This window comes from Natrix helvetica (assembly GCF_964273705.1).
Source record: "Natrix helvetica genome assembly, chromosome: 8".
Classification (NCBI taxonomy): Eukaryota; Metazoa; Chordata; class Lepidosauria; order Squamata; family Natricidae; genus Natrix; species Natrix helvetica.
Genome location: NC_138559.1, coordinates 9214105 through 9230889, shown reverse-complemented (window position 1 = coordinate 9230889; position 16785 = coordinate 9214105). Strand labels below are relative to the sequence as shown.

Genomic DNA, 16785 nt, shown 5'->3' with positions numbered 1-16785 from the left:
CAGAGCCCCTCTCTGAGGTGGTTAAGAAATATGTATGTATGTATATATGTATGCATGCATGTATGCATCAGTGGTGGATTGCTAGCGGTATGCCCCGGGACAGGCGTACCAGAGCCAGACCGGAGCACTGGATACGGTTCCGGTACAGTGATCCGGAGGGCCCACCCACCTGCCCACCCACCTGCCCGCGCTCCTTACCTGTGTTTTGAAGTTTCTGTGCTGCTGCGCATGCGCATGGTGCATGCAGCACCTGCACAACACTCTACAGAGCACCTGGAGCACCACAGCATTGCGGAGGCGCTAGAACTTATGCGTGCACTGCGCGCGTACATGAGGACGCCGCCGGCCCCGTTCCAACCGTAACGGTTGGAACCGGAGTTGAAACCCACCACTGGTATGCATGCACGCAGTGGTGGGTTCCTACTGATTCGGAACGGTTCGACTGAAACTGGCAGTGGTTTGGCGGCCTGAATCGCTGGAATCGGCAGCGACCTAGGCCTGCCACGCCCCCGAACCGGTTCCCCAGGCAGCTCCGTTGGCGCTGCCATCTTGTCTTTTGATTCTGCCCATGCGCAGAATAATTGTAATTGCACTGTGCATGCACACACAAGAGCGAACTGGCAGTAGTGCCTGCCGGACCCCACCCATGTAGGTATGTATGTATGTAGAAGGAAGGAAGGAAGGAGGGAAAGACAGAACTAGAAAGAAAAAAAGAAAGGAAGGGAGAAAGAAAGAAAGAAAGAGAAAGGAAGGAAGAAAAGGAAAAGAAAGATGAAAAGAGGAGGAAAGAAAAGGAAGAAAGAAAAGAAAAAGAGAGAAAGAAAAAAAGAAAGAGAGAGAAAGAAGGAAGGAAGGAAAGAAAGAGAAATTGCCTGGAGGGGCATATACAAATCCTTTGATTTTATTTATTTATATGTCAGATTTATATAACTGCCCATCTCACACACAAGTGTCGCTGGAAGGTGTACTGTTCTACTTTTAGAAGTATCCAAGTGTACTTTTGTGCTTCAGGCCTGCATCCTTCGCATAGACCACTGATGAGGAAAAGGACTGGCCGTACCCGGGGGTGGAGTTAAAAAGGACATCAGCCTTAGAATCCCTACATAGCCACAAGCAAAGTAATCCAGCCACCCTTGAATTCCTTTAACGCTTATCTAACTCCAAGCAGGTGTTAACCGCTAGTTGAGAAGAGTCCTGTGCATACATACGCATGATTAGCAATAAGTCCGCTTAATTCGACCTTGACTTGGACCTGATCTCTTGTGCCTTACAATAACGAAGGAAAGCCTTTTGTGTAGCAAATAAAAATGTTTGCTCTACACACTAGAGTTTATGCCGTAGGAAACTTATTAGCCTTGGAAACCTTTTTAGCAGAAAGGGGGAAATTCCTGTTAAATCGTAGCAATTACCTTGCTTTCTCTAAATTTTGCTTGGGAAGCCATAGAACCGTGATGGCGAACCTATAGCACACTTGCCACCTGTGGCATGCGGAGCCTTCTCTGCAGGCACGCAAAACGTCAACCCAGCTCAGTTCCACTGCGTATGCATGTGCCTCCCTCCGGCCAGCTGATTTTCAGCCCTGCTGTGCATGCGGGAGATGCGCATGCATGCACAGGGAGCAGGAGGGATGCTTCCCCCCCCGCAATCCCAGAAGGCTTCAGGGAGACCAAGTGGGCTCAAAATGGGCCGCGGGGGGGGGTGGTGTTTGTAGAAAAACGGCATGTGAGGACAAAAAGGTTGGCCATCACTGCCATAGAATCACATCTTTTTCTCTTTCTTTCCCTTCTCTCATTTTAGGCCCTATGAGAAAAAGGGAAAGCTAAGGATGCTGGAGCAGAACAATGGATTTCTCCTTCTCTTTCATGCAAGGGATCATGGGAAACACAATTCAGCAACCACCTCAACTCATTGATTCGGCGAACAACCGCCAAGAGGATGCTTTCGATGCCCACAGTGACATCACAGAAGATGGTCGGCAGACACCCTATGAAGCTGCCCTTGCTCTGCAGCAAGGCTTTCAGTATCCCACGCCAACGGCCGAGGACCTCCCGCCCCTCATTAATGGATTTCCCCAAATTGGCATGTACGAGCCCCAGACCAAATTCCAGTCCTTCAGCCAGTATCCCAATGGCTCTGCCAACGGCTTTGGCACCGTTAGAAACTTTAGCCCACCGGAGTATTATCAGATGGAGAACTCTAACCTAAGGCCACACGACCTCCTGGAGAAGCCCTCCCCTCCCCAGCCCCCTCCTCCCTCGGTCTCCCAAACGGTGATTCCAAAGAAGACAGGCTCACCAGAAATTAAACTGAAAATAACCAAAACTATCCAGAACGGCAGGGAATTGTTTGAGTCCTCACTGTGTGGGGACCTTTTAAACGAAGTGCAAGCGAGCGAGTTTGCAAAGTCCAAACACGAAGGGAGGAAGGAGAAGCGAAAAAAAAGTAGCAAGCATGACGCTGCCCATTCGGAAGACCGCAAGTCACGTAAGATTCCCAAGCTGGAGCCGGAGGAGCAAAATGTAAGTTGGAGTAAAAAAATAATAATAATTCAGCTTCTTTTTCTTCTCTTCTTCCTCCTCCTCCTCCTCCATCTCCTCTCCTCCTCCTTTTTCTCCTTCTCCTTCTCCTTTTCTTCTCCTCTTCCTCCTCCTTCCTTTTCTCCTTCTCCTGCTCCTTCTTCTTTTTCTCCTCCTCCACCACCTCCTCCTTATTTTTCATGCAAAGCATTGCTTTTCTGAGTCTTTTTCTTAATATTTTTTTTCATCTGCTTGTCAGCTTGGCTTTTGTGGAATATTGCCAATCAGTGCCCAAAGATTGCTTAGTAGCAAGTTCCGTACTGGTCTGTTTGTTTGTATAAATGCATTTTACTTTAAAATAAAAAATAAAAATAAAAATTGTAGATTTTTCTCTACTGCAGGAAAAAAACAACAACCAAACCATCTTTTGCAACCAACTATGCAAATTGTCAGAATAATTTATAAAGAACTTTAGATTCTTCTAGAGTCAAATTGTACAATACTATTGATGGGTGAATATTATCTCAGTAATTTTATTACAGCTGAGTGACATGACGGCTATTAAAGTTGTACAGTGCTTCATTTTGGGGTATAATTAGGGAGAGAGACTGAAAATCATATGTGGTACATTTTCTGTTAACAACAATTCCTGGTCTTTTTGCATTTTCTGTCCATTTTTTTTCTTTTTCTTTCTGTATTAAATTATAAACTTCCCTGTGTGAATAGGATAATTGTTTCGTGCAGAAATCTCTTTTAATGCCAAGAACAATTCATATAAAACAGGCTATACTTTATTTAGCTTCACGGGATAATTTCTGATGTTCATGCAATATTGGCTAATCAAATCATCTGCCTGAAGGTGTTAAAATACTATTTTAGATAAAAGAGTAATTTTGAAATTTCAATTTTTTTCTTCAGTGTAATCCAATAGTATCCGTACCAGGGTTTAAATCCAGCAGGTTCTGACAGGTTCTGGAGAACCAGTAGCAGAAATTTTGAGTAGTTTGGAGAACCGGCAAATGTCACCTCTGGCTGGCCCGAGTGGGGTGGGAATGGAGATTTTGCAGTATCCTTCACCTGCCACGCCCACCAAGCCACACCCGCCAAGCCACACCCACCAAGCCATGCCCACAGAACTGGTATTTTTAAAAAATGAATTTCACCAATGATCCATACATATTCAAAACGTTCCTTGTTCAATGGGGATTATTTAATTTATTTATTCATTTTATTAACTATTTGATTATTTATTTATTTGATTATTTATTTATTTGATTATTTATTTATTTGATTATTTATTTGATTATTTATTTGATTATTTAATTATTTGATTTTGCCGCCTATTTGCCCATGGCGACTCAAGGCGGCTTACAGAATAGAAAACCACATTTAAAACAATAAAAACTAACAAAAAGAATCAAATAAATTAAGATAGCACAATATAGCCAAATCAACCCCCACCTCCCACCCACCCCCTCTCCAGCGACACAAGCCGTTTAATGGCCTTGATCCTCAGGCCCACTGGCGGAACCAAGTCTTCAGTGCCTTCCAGAAGAGCGTTAAGAATGGGGGCCATTCTAATCTCTGGGGGAATGATGTTCCAAAGAGGGGTGGCCACCACGGAGAAGGCCCTTCTTTTGGCTCCCATTATTCTCACACTGAAGCGTTAACCGCTAAATGCATGGACATCTACAGAAGGGTAAAGAGAAAACACATTTGATGACATTACACAAACACACTGACTTAGTACTTGTAGCTGAAGTTCGCCATAAGTATGTAATTGCAACATTTATTTGTTTGTTTGTTTATTTGGACTTTTATCCAACACTTTATTTATAAGTAACTCCAGGCAGCACATACACTCTACTCCTTCCTCCTATTTCCCCCCACAACAACAGCCCTGTGAGGTGAGCTAAGAGAAAGTGACCGGCCCAAAAGCTCCCAGCTGGTTTTCATGCCTAAAGCGGGACTAGAACTCCTAGTCTTCTGGTCTCTAAACCAGTACCTTAACCACCAGACCATATTGGTTTGTCTGATTATGTTATCGCACGTACACACAGATCATATTTGGGCATCATTTCACTTGTGATGATTCCATTGACTAAACTACTTGTTTTGTGGAATTGGTCTCATAGTTCTGCCTCTAGAGCAGGGGTGTCCAAACTTGGCAACTTTAAGACTTGTGGACTTGGCTGGGGAATTCTGGGAGTTGAAGTCCACAAGTCTTAAAGTTGCCAAGTTTGGACACCCCTGCTCTAGACCTTTGTTTTTGCTACACAAAGTTGTGAGATGACTCAATCAGTTGTAGAGTATTCTATTAACCTATTAAATATTTTAATAGGCATACTCATGAAATAATGATGCACCAGGATTTGCTTTGTTTCTGAAAAAAAAAAAGCACCCACTCTTCATTGGCCCAGATGTCAGTAGACAAGCTGAATGATTGACTCATACTAGGGTAGAATACACTATAAATAGTCTTAGAAGGTGCGGTTGAGGAAATGTGGCATAATGTTGGTGGCCACCCAACATTTTTTTTTAATGGAGTTAAGCAAGTTATTAAAAAATAGCTTTTGCAAGTAATGCTGTATGACTGAATATCAAATGGAGTGAAAATTAAATTTTCACTCCATTTGAAAAGTAATTTCAGTTGAATGTTAGTGTTGAAAGAAAATTCTAAGACTGATAGATGGTGTGTGTGTATGTGTGTGTGATGTAGTTTATACATTAATACTATATAATATACAAAAATACAAAAGAAAATAGTAGGAAAGATAGGTAAAGGAAAAGTGTAAGAAAAAGGGGAAAAGAAAGAAAAGGCATTGACTTCCGACTCCCTTTGGTGCAGTACAATAAGATATTAACATCAAATCTCAACTTTTTAACTTTTACATACCGGTAATAGTATAAACTAGCCATTTCTATAACAACAAACCTATCTAATCAGTAAAACCCCAAATCCCCCAACCTCGAGCACTAAGTCCAGAAGTGGTTTCCAAGTAGAAACAAAAATAGTTGTATTTTCTCTTTAATCAAAACAGTTAATTTAGCTATCTCTGCCAATTCCATCAGTTTTTGCTACCACTTGTCCATTGTGGGAATCAAAGCACAAACCATTTTTGTGCATAAAATAATCTTGCTGCCGTCAACATGTATAATATCAAAGTTCCCCAAAAAAGTCTTTTTCCATTAAACCCAAAAGAAAAGTTTTTGGTTTTATCTTTATATTCACTTCGAGAATCTTCTGTATTAAGATATGAAACTTATTCCAACATTTCGTCACATGTCAGATATTAAATATATATATATATATATATCTTTGTGTTCTGTTTGCTAATCTTGAAACCTTTTAATGCACCAAATTCTTGTTTTTGAGATGTAAGCAGAGGTGGGCCTCGCATAATTTAACAAACGATTGCAGAACCAGCTGGCTCAGGAATTCTGGGAGTTGAAGTCCACAAGTCGTAAAAAGAGCCATCGTTCCCCACCCCTGGTCTGGGAATACCTTTCAAAAGATGGCCTTAGCAAGCTGCTTTTGTCTCGGCAGTAGCTCTGTGAAGACAGTAATTGGGATCTATTTTATAGGGCTAATGAAGAAGACATTGAGAAATGCACATTCGGAACTATTAATGCTTTGATGGTGACAATCTGCTCACACCTTTCCCCCCCCCTCCCCTCTCAAAATGAGTTTATGATATGGGTGACTCAACTTCACCCGTAAATGGAAGGAAGGAAACGAATGTCCCCTGAATAAAAACTGACCCGCTGTGGAACAGCCCTTCAGAAAGAAAGCGACAGAAGTTTCCACAAAATATATCTGTCCATAAATGAAATACATTTAAAAGCTGGCAATGTGCCTTCCCGTCCCCAGAATGATTTGTACATTTAAATTACTTATTCATAGGTTCTAAATTTATACCCTCCTTTGCTGTTACAGTTAAATAATTCTTATCTGCTTCTGCCTTCATTCTACACTATAAATGCAACAAACATCTTAAAATGGCCTTGTTCTAATTCAGTTCACAATTGGCTCCCTGCCTGGATTCTGCTCATCTGTTTAGAATCAGCGATGAAGGTTTGTAATTCACTGGGTTATGTATTCTGTTTCTTTATTGGGAAGAACAGGGTTGAAGGCGTGAATCAGCTTGCCTATCATATTAGGAAGGAGAGATATTGCAAGAGGACTCCCACAACAATAGTAACAGTTTTCAGAAAACTTCAAAGGGTAATTTGTGATTAATTCTGGAAAATGGCAGTTGACTAACCGGTGCAGCCATGTGAAATGCTGCTGAAATTGAAAAAAAATTATTTCAGAAATGTGGTCACCATCCTCTTTTAATGGACCCATAAACCCTTGCGGGGTGGAGTCTGTGTAACTGAATGGAGCTAAGTATTTACTGGCCTGATGCCTTTCCTGTCCCCAATACAGAGTTTTGTTCAGCAGATATATTCCCATTGTGCCCAGAGAGAGAGAGAGAAATACCTGGTGGGAAGGGGGAGGATTGGAGGGATCTCTATATGAAGTTTCTCTTTCTGTTTCCCGGATTGCTGCGCTGCGAGTTTCTGTTTTCTGCATTGTTGTCCTGTGGTAGAGGTTTTATGGTACAGATTTAGTTTGCACTGCTTTAAATTGCTGGTTTTTTTTAAGTGGAAAGATTTCGTTCCTGACTAGACCTTTTGCTATCACAAGCCTTTCGGTAAAAGCTCCTTTTGGGACTTCGGTTTCAAGAGTCCTACTTTCTTGGGAAGATTTGGAGAGGCAAGACCTTACTCTGGGAATGTTTTCTCTGGTAATCATTCACTCCTGCATTTCTTTCATTCAGTTTTTTTAAAACTTTTCTGTTTTAACTTACAGAGACCAAATGAAAGGCTTAGCATCCAGTCTGAAAAACCAAGGGAAGAAATGGCAACATTGGATGAAACACCGGTTAGTACTCTGTCTTTTTAATTGTTACATGGCATTAAACATGTATGCCTCAAGCCATGATGGCAGTCTTCCAATATCTCAGGGGTTGCCACCAAGAAGAAGGAGTCAAGCTACTCTCCAAAGCACCTGAGGGCAGGACAAGAAGCAATGGACGGAAACCAATCAAGGAGAGAAGCAACCTAGAACTAAGGAGAAATTTTCCTGATAGTTAGAACAATTAATCAGTGGAACAGCTTGCCTCCAGAAGTTGTGAATACCCCAACACTGGAAGTTTTAAAGAAGATGTTGGATAACCATTTGTCTGAAGTGGTGTAGGATTTCCAGCCTAAGCAGGGGGTAGAAGACCTCCAAGGTCCCTTCCAACTCTGTTTATTCTATTCTATATTCTATTCTATTTTCTATTCTATATTCTATATTATGCTCTATTCTATATTCTATTCCAATTTCTATTCTATTCTATAGAACGTTATTATCAGAATTATTGGGAGACTGTTGGATCAAAATATTTAGGAAGAGACTCTTGTAAGAAGCATCCTAGCTGCCTTGGCAGATGGAGGACAAGCAAAAAAATTACAGGAAACAAAAACTTCCATCTATTTTTACACAATATGCCATGTGCAGGATATGGACTAATTCATCTAAGCCAGGGGTGTCCAAACTTGGGAACTTTAAGACTTGTGGACTTCAACTCTGGGAGTTGAAGTCCACAAGTCTTAAAGTTCCCAAGTTTGGACATCCCTGATCTAACCGTTCATCCATACATTCAATAACCTGTGCCACACTATGCTCTGCATCAGAATACCTGATTTGTAATAACACCTTTTCACTTTCATGTGATGTATTTTTGTGTGATTCTCATATAGGCACAGCAGGTTGCTTCTTCCCTTTCCATGCAAGAGGCAAGCGATTGCAAGTTTGAGGTGGGCGATCTTGTCTGGTCCAAAGTGGGGACGTATCCGTGGTGGCCCTGTATGGTTTCAAGGGATCCTCAACTCGAAGTTCATACTAAAATTAACACAAGAGGTCAGTAAAGAAAAATGCCTGAGCTATTATTTCAGAAACTTTCTGAATAGCTAACCCGATGCACTGTCCTATTGCTATCTCATAATGCAAAATGAGCAGATGAGATCAAGAATCTGATTAAATTAAAACCAAGAGATAGCCATAGCACTTAGACTTATATACTGCTTCACAGTGCTTTACAGCCCTCTCTAAACGGTTTACAGAGTTAGCCTCTTTTCCCCAACAATCTGGGTCCCCATTTTACCCACCTCGGAAGGATGGAAGGCTGAGTCGACCTTGAGTCACTCAGGATCGAACTGTGGACTGTGGGCAGAGTTTGCCTGCAGTACTGCATTCTAACCACTGCACATGTGGTATACCACATGATTGTAGCTTTTGATCATTTTTTCGAGCTTCTGGCAAAAGCACCCATTCAGAACAATGGGTTTGCACTTAAACCATGGTGATTTACTTAACAATTGTCATAAAAATGATGGTCATAAGATTGGGTCCAACTTGACCTATGACTGCAATGACTTACTTAGCATTAGACTTATATACCGCTTCACAGTGCTTTACAGCCCTCTCTAAGCTGTTTACAGAGTCAGCCTCTTACCCCCAACAATCTGGGTCCTCATTTTAACCACCTCGGAAGGATGGAAGGCTAAGTCGACCTTGAGCCTGGTTGAGATTTGAACTGCCGAATTGCAGGCAGCCGGCAGTAAGCAGAAGTAGCCTGCAGTATTGCACTCTAACCACTGCACCACCGTGGCTCATGATGTAGACAGTCTAAAACAATAGCATTTGGAATTCCTTACATTCTTTTTTCATATGTATACACCAGCCTACATCTGCATACTTTTGCCTGATGAAGTTTTAAAGATCACTGTTGAAGTGATGGTTAATGTTTTTGCATTTTTTTTATTTTGTTAAAAGGAGATTTTTTCCCCCAGTTTGCCTGTGTACTTCACACAGGTGTGAGAGTATACTTCCCCGAATGAAAAAAAATGTGTGGCAGAATTTCTTAGCCAAATGTTTTCCTTCTTTTTTCTTTTTTCCCTTTTCTTCCCAGGTGCACGAGAATATCATGTTCAATTCTTTAGCAACCAACCGGAAAGGGCTTGGGTACATGAAAAGCGGGTACGAGAATATAAAGGACGTAAACAGTATGATCAGCTGGTGGCAGAGGCTGCTAAGCAGGCCAATCATTCTGAGAAACAAAAGGTATGTACAGTGTGAAATGTTAGCTTGCTTTAGCAGTAGGTAGAAGAACAGCTGTGCCCACAAACCCAGATATTTTTTTAATTTATTTATTATTAAATTTGTTTGCCACAACATCTCGATGCAAAGTAATTCTGGGCAGTTTACAACGTCAAATAAAACAAGGGGGTGGATTCAACCAGTTCGGACCTATTCGGGCGAACCGGTAACTCCATCAATCCACTGGGAGCGAACCGGTTTGCCCAGAAGATCAGATGGGCCCACCTGCTTGCCCGCGCTATTTTCTTACCTTTATCTTCTCATCTGATTGGCGCAGCAGACCCGATTGCTGTGCAAATCAGCTGTGTTACTCCTTCAAAGAAACCCGGAAGTGAAGATTTACTTAATTCATAGTAAGTAATATGTGGACCTTAGCCATTAGAAATAATAAAGGCCACCAATGAGGATTAGGAAGATATGTGCTGTCAATTGTCAATTTTTCCCAATGTTGGAAGATGTACATGTGTGAAATATAATGCTAGACTAGATGTGCAACTGGCCTAATCTTTCTGTTTTTATTATGAGCTTGTTGAAAAGTACGTGCTTGAGTCTGGAGCAGGAGTGAGCAGCTCGTGGCTTCCGTAGAACATGTAGAATCAGGCTGCTATAATTTGAAAGCTATTGAACAATGATGGCATATCCTCGATGGGAAAATTGTAGTCAGGTTTTGATAGGTTTAACATTTTAAAAAATATGATATGTCTTGTTCAATAGCATGGAGGAAAACGCTGAAGGCCAAAAAAAAAAATTGCTTGAAAATTTAGGCTACTTACTTATTCATCAGCGCTGCTGATTGTGTTTCTCTTCAATAATGGGTCTCTATAGTTATTAATGTCTACTGTATGTCAGTGTTCCAAATATCACCCAGAATTAAATCAGAGTCCAAGGCAGAGCTTTCCTCAAAGTTCCAATTTGTTAAGAGAGACATGTTGGTGCATCTGTGGGAACCCGAATCTGAAAGCTTCCCGGGGTTCCTACCCAGTTGAAAGTTCATGATCTTGTCCCCACACTCACAAGTCCATCACATGGTCCAATCTTCCTCTGCCACGCTGGCATTTCCATCCATCCACTTCCGGTCAGGTGCAGAGGTGCAGAGACAAAGAATGACCTTGATTTCTAGAAAGGATTTTTTTATTTTGAAAACAACACATTCTATGCCTTACTATTCCCCCTCCCATTTCCCCACTAATGAAACAGCAGAGTAAAGAAAGAGAGAGTGTGTGGCAGGCCAAAGATCCTAAAAGGAACCGGCTGCAGGCCTGACACTGTAGTTATTATCAAAGATGAATTATGTAATTGTTGAGATCATTTGAATTGTCAAGTACTATAAGGAAGCACAATAAACTTCAGGTAGCCTTAGCACAGGGGTGTCAAACTGGATTTTATCAAGGGCCAGATCAGTATTTTAGTTCTCCTCTGCGGGGCGGGGAAGACAAGACGGATGCATCACCTTGCTGGCCAAAATGGAGTACAGGGGGAGGGGCGTGTCTAGTCTCCCCCCCCCCCCGCACCTCGTTTTCACCTTCCATGGCCTCCAGCAACGCTCTGCTGGCCAAAAACAGACCACGGTGAGGCCTCTGCGCCGCCCGTTTTTGGCCGGCAGAATGCTGCTGGTGGCCAGAGAGGCTGAAAATGGGTCATGGGGGGGGAGCGCAACGGCCCATTTTATCCGGCAGAGGCACTGCGTGTCAGTCCTTTGATATTTTCAGTCCGACTCTGCGGGGTGGATTTTGGCCCACTGGCCTTCAGTTTGACACCTCTCCCTTGGCGCTTCATGCCAGCTAGTGTGTTGCAAAACAGTGCAAAATCTGCCGACCCTTTTTCGTTAATGTCTTCCATCTATTTTCTTCCGTGAAGTACCATATTTTTCGGAGTATAAGACGCACTTTTTTCCTTCAAAAAAGAGGCTGAAAATCTGGATGCGTCTTATACACTGAATACAGCAGTTTTGCCTCCCGAAACCCCGCCCCCTTCACTAAAATAGCCCTGCATAGCCTCTAGGAAGCTTTTAGAGAGCTCCTGGGGGCTGGGGAGGGCAGAGATGAGCAAAAAACACCCCCAGCCCCCAGGAACACTCTGCAAGCTCCCTAAAGGCTATTCGTGCCTTTCTGGGGGGGAAACGGGCCAGTTTTCGTGAAAAACGGGCCGTTTTGGGGAAGTTTGCAGAGTGCAAAAACTTTTTTTTAAATTTTCCTCTTCAAAACCTTGCTGCGTCTTATATTCCGCTGCGTCTTATACTCTGAAAAACACGGTAGTCCGACTGTGTTGACAGTCAGCAGAACTTCAGAATCTGTAGTCTGGTCAAACCTTAAGACGAGAGAAATGCTTTAAATAAGAATCTGCTCTAAGATGACAGATTACTAACTCATTCATTTTGCTACAGACGGCATCTGACAGTAGTAGTATAAACTTTATTGTTATTGTACATCATGTCTACAACTGAATTAGTTGCATAACAGGGACGTCTCTCTGGAAATATTTTGGCAACCAAAGCCAAAACTGTTTTCATTTGGGCACATTTTGTAATTGGGGGCTGAATGAATGCCACATTTTTTTCTCTCTCTCTCCCCCCTAAGATTCGCAAACCGAGGCCGCAGAGAGAACGGGCACAGTGGGATATTGGCATCGCCCATGCTGAGAAAGCGCTAAAAATGAGCCTGGAAGAGAGGATAGAGCAGTACACCTTCATCTACGTAGATAAAGAGCCAGAAGAGGTGTCGTCCAAAGCCAAACGGATTGTCATGCCTAAGATTGAGGCTAAAAAGATCCGCAAAATCAAATCCCCGCCAAGCTCTCCGCCAGAAGAGATCGATGACGTTTTGGCCGCACCTTCCCCACCCAAAGCGGAGGTCAGGAGGTATAGTCAGAGGAGACAGTCCAGTGCCGATAAAGAATCCCCTCCTGTGAAAATTCAGTGGAAAACTGCTGCCGCTAGAAAATCCCTCCCAGCGTCCATAACCATGCACAAGGGAACTCTGGACCTTCAGAAATGTAATATGTCTCCGGTTGTTAAAATTGAACAAGTTTTTGCTCTTCAGAATGCCGCCGGGAACGGAAAGTTCATTGATCAGTTTGTTTACTCGGCAAAGGTAAAGAAAACACCACTCACTCTCTTATAGAGGAATATTTGTGCAAACCAATATTAAAAAAAAGATTTTACGTTGCAGTCCTTCCTCCTAAGAACTACTTGGAAGTAAGTTCCACTGAGTTCAGAAGAATTTATTGTGAGGTGAACGGCTTCCTTATGCGCTGTCAGATTGCAAGTGGTATAAAATGTTGGCGTGAATTGGTTTGACCTTAAAACAGGGGTGTCCAAAGTTGGGAGCTTTAAGACTTGTGCACTTCAACTCCCAGAATTCCCCAGCCAGCCCTGGCTGGGGAATTCTGGGAGTTGAAGTCCACTAGTCTTAATGTTCCCAAGTTTGGACACCCCTGCCTAAAAATGTCAAGAATAAATAGTCCCTCGTCCTATATGTAGGGCGCTTACCTCCAGGAATAATATTGTCGTGTGAAATTGGTCAGTGTTGGATGTGAGTTATTAGATCGCATCCAGAGATGTCCCTGCATCCTCTTTAATTGTTTTCCAGATATTGTAATTCTCTGCTTTTGAGTAAATGTGTGTGGACAGCTATTCACTGGGGGGAAAAAAGTGATAATTAGAGCAGAATTGTCTACCTGCTATCTTTGACAAATCCGCCAACACATTCCAACTTCAAAAGAGTAATTTGCAAAATTTAAGGAGAATTTAAGTTCGCTTCTCTAATATTGAATCACAACCATTATGCTTAAATTCACCAGTTCTGCTGTTTTGTAAGATCATAAGTATGCGTTTTCCCAGATGGTTCCCGTTGCATACATGCACATTCATGGGGCTATTCTAGCTACCATCACTGCTGTTTTTTCCGCAAACACACAAAAAAAGCCACGCAATTTCCTGTAATGACTGGGCTTATATTTTTTGAGTGGGTGGAGTGTCTCTTCCTCTTTCCCAGTCTCAGGCTTATGGGTTCATTCACTCTGCGCTGAGGCTTAAATCCCTTTGTTCATTTGCACTTAACATCTATGTCAGGGGTCAACAAGCTTAAACAGTCAAAGGTCCTAACCGGACCCCACCCCCCCGTTCAATTCTGTAGCTGACTGGAAGTCCGGTTCCCCCACCAGAGTTTCCTCCTAGCGCGGCGGCCTTTTTCCTCTCCTCACCGGAAGTCCGGTTCCCCCACCATAGAGTTTCCTCCTAGCGCGGCGGCCTTTTTTCTCTCCTGACCGGAAGTCCGGTTCCCCCACCATAGAGTTTCCTCCTAGCGCGGCGGCCTTTTTTCTCTCCTGACCGGAAGTCCGGTTCCCCCACCATAGAGTTTCCTCCTAGCGCGCCGTCCTTTTTTCTCTCCTCACTGGAAGTCCGGTTCTCCCACCATAGAGTTTCCTTCTAGTGTGGCGTCCTTTTTCCTCTCCTGACCAGAAGTCCGGTTCCCCCCACCATAGAGTTTCCTCCTAGCACGGCGTCCTTTTTCCTCTCCTCACTGGAAGTCCGGTTCCCCCACCATAGAGTTTCCTCCTAGCGCGGCGGCCTTTTTCCTCTCCTGACCGGAAGTCCAGTTCCCCCACCATAGAGTTTCCTCCTAGCGTGGCGTCCTTTTTCCTCTCCTGACCAGAAGTCCGGTTCCCCCCACCATAGAGTTTCCTCCTAGCACGGCGTCCTTTTTCCTCTCCTCACTGGAAGTCCGGTTCCCCCACCATAGAGTTTCCTCCTAGCGTGGCGTCCTTTTTCCTCTCCTGACTGGAAGTCCAGTTCCCCCACCATAGAGTTTCCTCCTAGCGTGGCGTCCTTTTTCCTCTACCTGTTCTAACCGAAAGCCCTATCGATTGTGGAGCCGACCGGCAACAGGGAGCCGCAACAGAGGGATGAAAGACCCACATGCAGCTCCAGAGCCACCGGTTGCCGACTCCTGATCTACGTAATCCAAGTCATGGTTGTCCCAAAGGCGCTTTTTCAAAAGGTGACTGGACTTTGGTTTTCCTTGAAGACATTTCCTTTCTCATCTAAGAAGCTTCTCCAGCTCTGACTGAACGGTGGAGAATGGAAGGATTTCTATTCCTTGCAGTTCCATCTTGCCGTTAGCGTTCGCCACCATTCAGTCAGAACCGAAGAAGGTTCTTGGATGAGAAGTGAAACCTCTCCAAGGAAAAACAAAGTCCAGTCACCTTTTGAAAAAAGCACCTTGGGGTTTTTTTTGCACTTAACAATCTTTATTTTTCATCCTCCTTGTCGCCATCTTTGTTTTACATCCTTATTTGTATTACTTCTTTTTTTTTTTTAATCTCGGTATTCCAAGTTCCACCTGCTCCAAAATTTAAAGGGAAGGTCTTGAGCATTTCCTTTTCAATGTTGATCTCTATCTCAAGAATCTCCTCTCTTCGAGCTAGTTTAAGTGTTCTCACATTTTGTGGATGTCTTTGTTTTATGCACATCCTTCTGAATGTGTGCATGTGTGTATATGTATGTGTGCGTGGGGAGTGTGTGTGTGTCGGTGGGTTGCAGGCGGTACGCCCCGCTATGGGCGTACCGGAGCCTGCCTTGAGCACTGGCTATCTTTCCCGTACGGTGCTCCGGAGGGCCCACCCACCCGCCAGCGCTTCTTACCTGTCTTTAAACCCTTCGGGGCTTCCGTACACATGCATGGCGCATACAGCGCCTGCGCGATGCTCCGCCGAGCAGCTGGAGCGTCGCGGAGGCTTTCGGAGGCGGCGCTGAATGGTAAGACACATCTGCGTGTTTATGTGGATGATGCCGGGCCCCGGTGCAACCATACAGGTTGCAACAGGATCCGGAACCCACCACTGGTGTATGTGTCTGTGTGTGTGTGATTGTGCTAAATATTTGAAAAAAGGTATTTCTTACAGAGACCCTAATTCAGAAATACTCAAAGCTCCTTCTTTTAATTTGTAATAGGGCATAGGAAACAAACCAGAGATCATCATCAAGGGGCACGACAAAGTCACTTCCGTCTCCATCCCGCGAACGGAGAGAGCCTCGTCACAAAGTGCACCCTCTCCAGAAACGTCTTCTGGGTTGGCAAGTAGGTAAATTTTGTGGCTCCTGGTTTAAGGCCAAATGAATGAGATGCTTTTCCAAGGGTAAAGTATTAGGTGGAGACCAAAGGAAAGGGCTCCAACCAGGGGTAGGTTGCTGCCGGTTCGCTTCGCGGTTCAGTTCAGCGACTCAGTCCCAATTTCCACTACCAGTTCACCCGAACCGGTAGCAACCCACCTCTGGCTCCAACTGACCTTCAGTGATTGCTAAGCGGGTTGATACGAGCTGAGAAGACCATCAGAGAACCCAGAGGCAAAGGGTAGACTGAAAAAGGTCAATCAATTCTCTACAGTGGTCCGTATAGTTACTGGTAGTTGAGTTGACCTGGAACGAGCGTTGACCTTTGAGACCACCACATTGCTGAACTGCAATAGAGCTCAGGTCAACCGCAGAGAGAAGGGGCAGTAGACTTTCCAATTTACTCTGTGGCCACAGTTTAAAGCATCGGGCCGTTCATTTTAGCGTCCATCCTGTGAATAGACGGAATGCATGTTTTAAAAGTTTGCAGAATTACCGTATTTTTCAGAGTATAAGATGCACCTTTTTCCCTCAAAAAAGAGCCTGAAAATCTGAGTACAGATTTTCTGAATACAGCAATTTTTTTGCCTCCCGAAACTCTTCCCCCTTCACCAAAATGGCCATGCATAGCTTTTGGAAGGCTTTCAGAGAGCTCCTGGGGGCTGGGGAGGGCAGAAATAAGCAAAAAAGGCCCATTTTTGCCCCCCACCCACCCAGCTCCCAGGAGCATTCTATAAGCCTCCTAAAGGCTATCCATGCCCTTTTTTGACAAAAAATGTCAAAAAAGTTTGCTCATTTCCCCACCCCACCCCGGAACACTCTACAAGCCTCCTAAAGGCTATCCATGCCCTTTTTTTGACAAAAATGGGCCCACTTTCTCAAAAAAATGGGCCATTTTTTGCTCGTCCCCCCTCCCTCCCCCGGGAACACTCTACAAGCCTCCTAAGGGTTATTCATGCCCTTTTTTTAAA

General features: G+C 43.7%; 1 protein-coding gene across 4 annotated transcripts in view; it reads left to right on the top strand.

Annotated features, from left to right (window-relative positions):
• The window catches only part of NSD3 (nuclear receptor binding SET domain protein 3), a gene marked incomplete at its 3' end in the record, with an annotated part of 129422 nt that overhangs the window by 40081 nt on the left and 72556 nt on the right, over nt 1-16785 (top strand). For all 4 annotated transcript variants that reach the window (XM_081960728.1, XM_081960729.1, XM_081960727.1 and 1 more), the window contains exons 2-7: nt 1798-2519; nt 7372-7443; nt 8307-8466; nt 9518-9669; nt 12282-12794; nt 15656-15782. In XM_081960728.1, coding sequence (XP_081816854.1) covers nt 1842-2519; nt 7372-7443; nt 8307-8466; nt 9518-9669; nt 12282-12794; nt 15656-15782 — 1702 coding nt within the window. In that variant the 5' untranslated portion in view covers nt 1798-1841. The remainder of the gene's footprint in view (nt 1-1797; nt 2520-7371; nt 7444-8306; nt 8467-9517; nt 9670-12281; nt 12795-15655; nt 15783-16785) is intronic.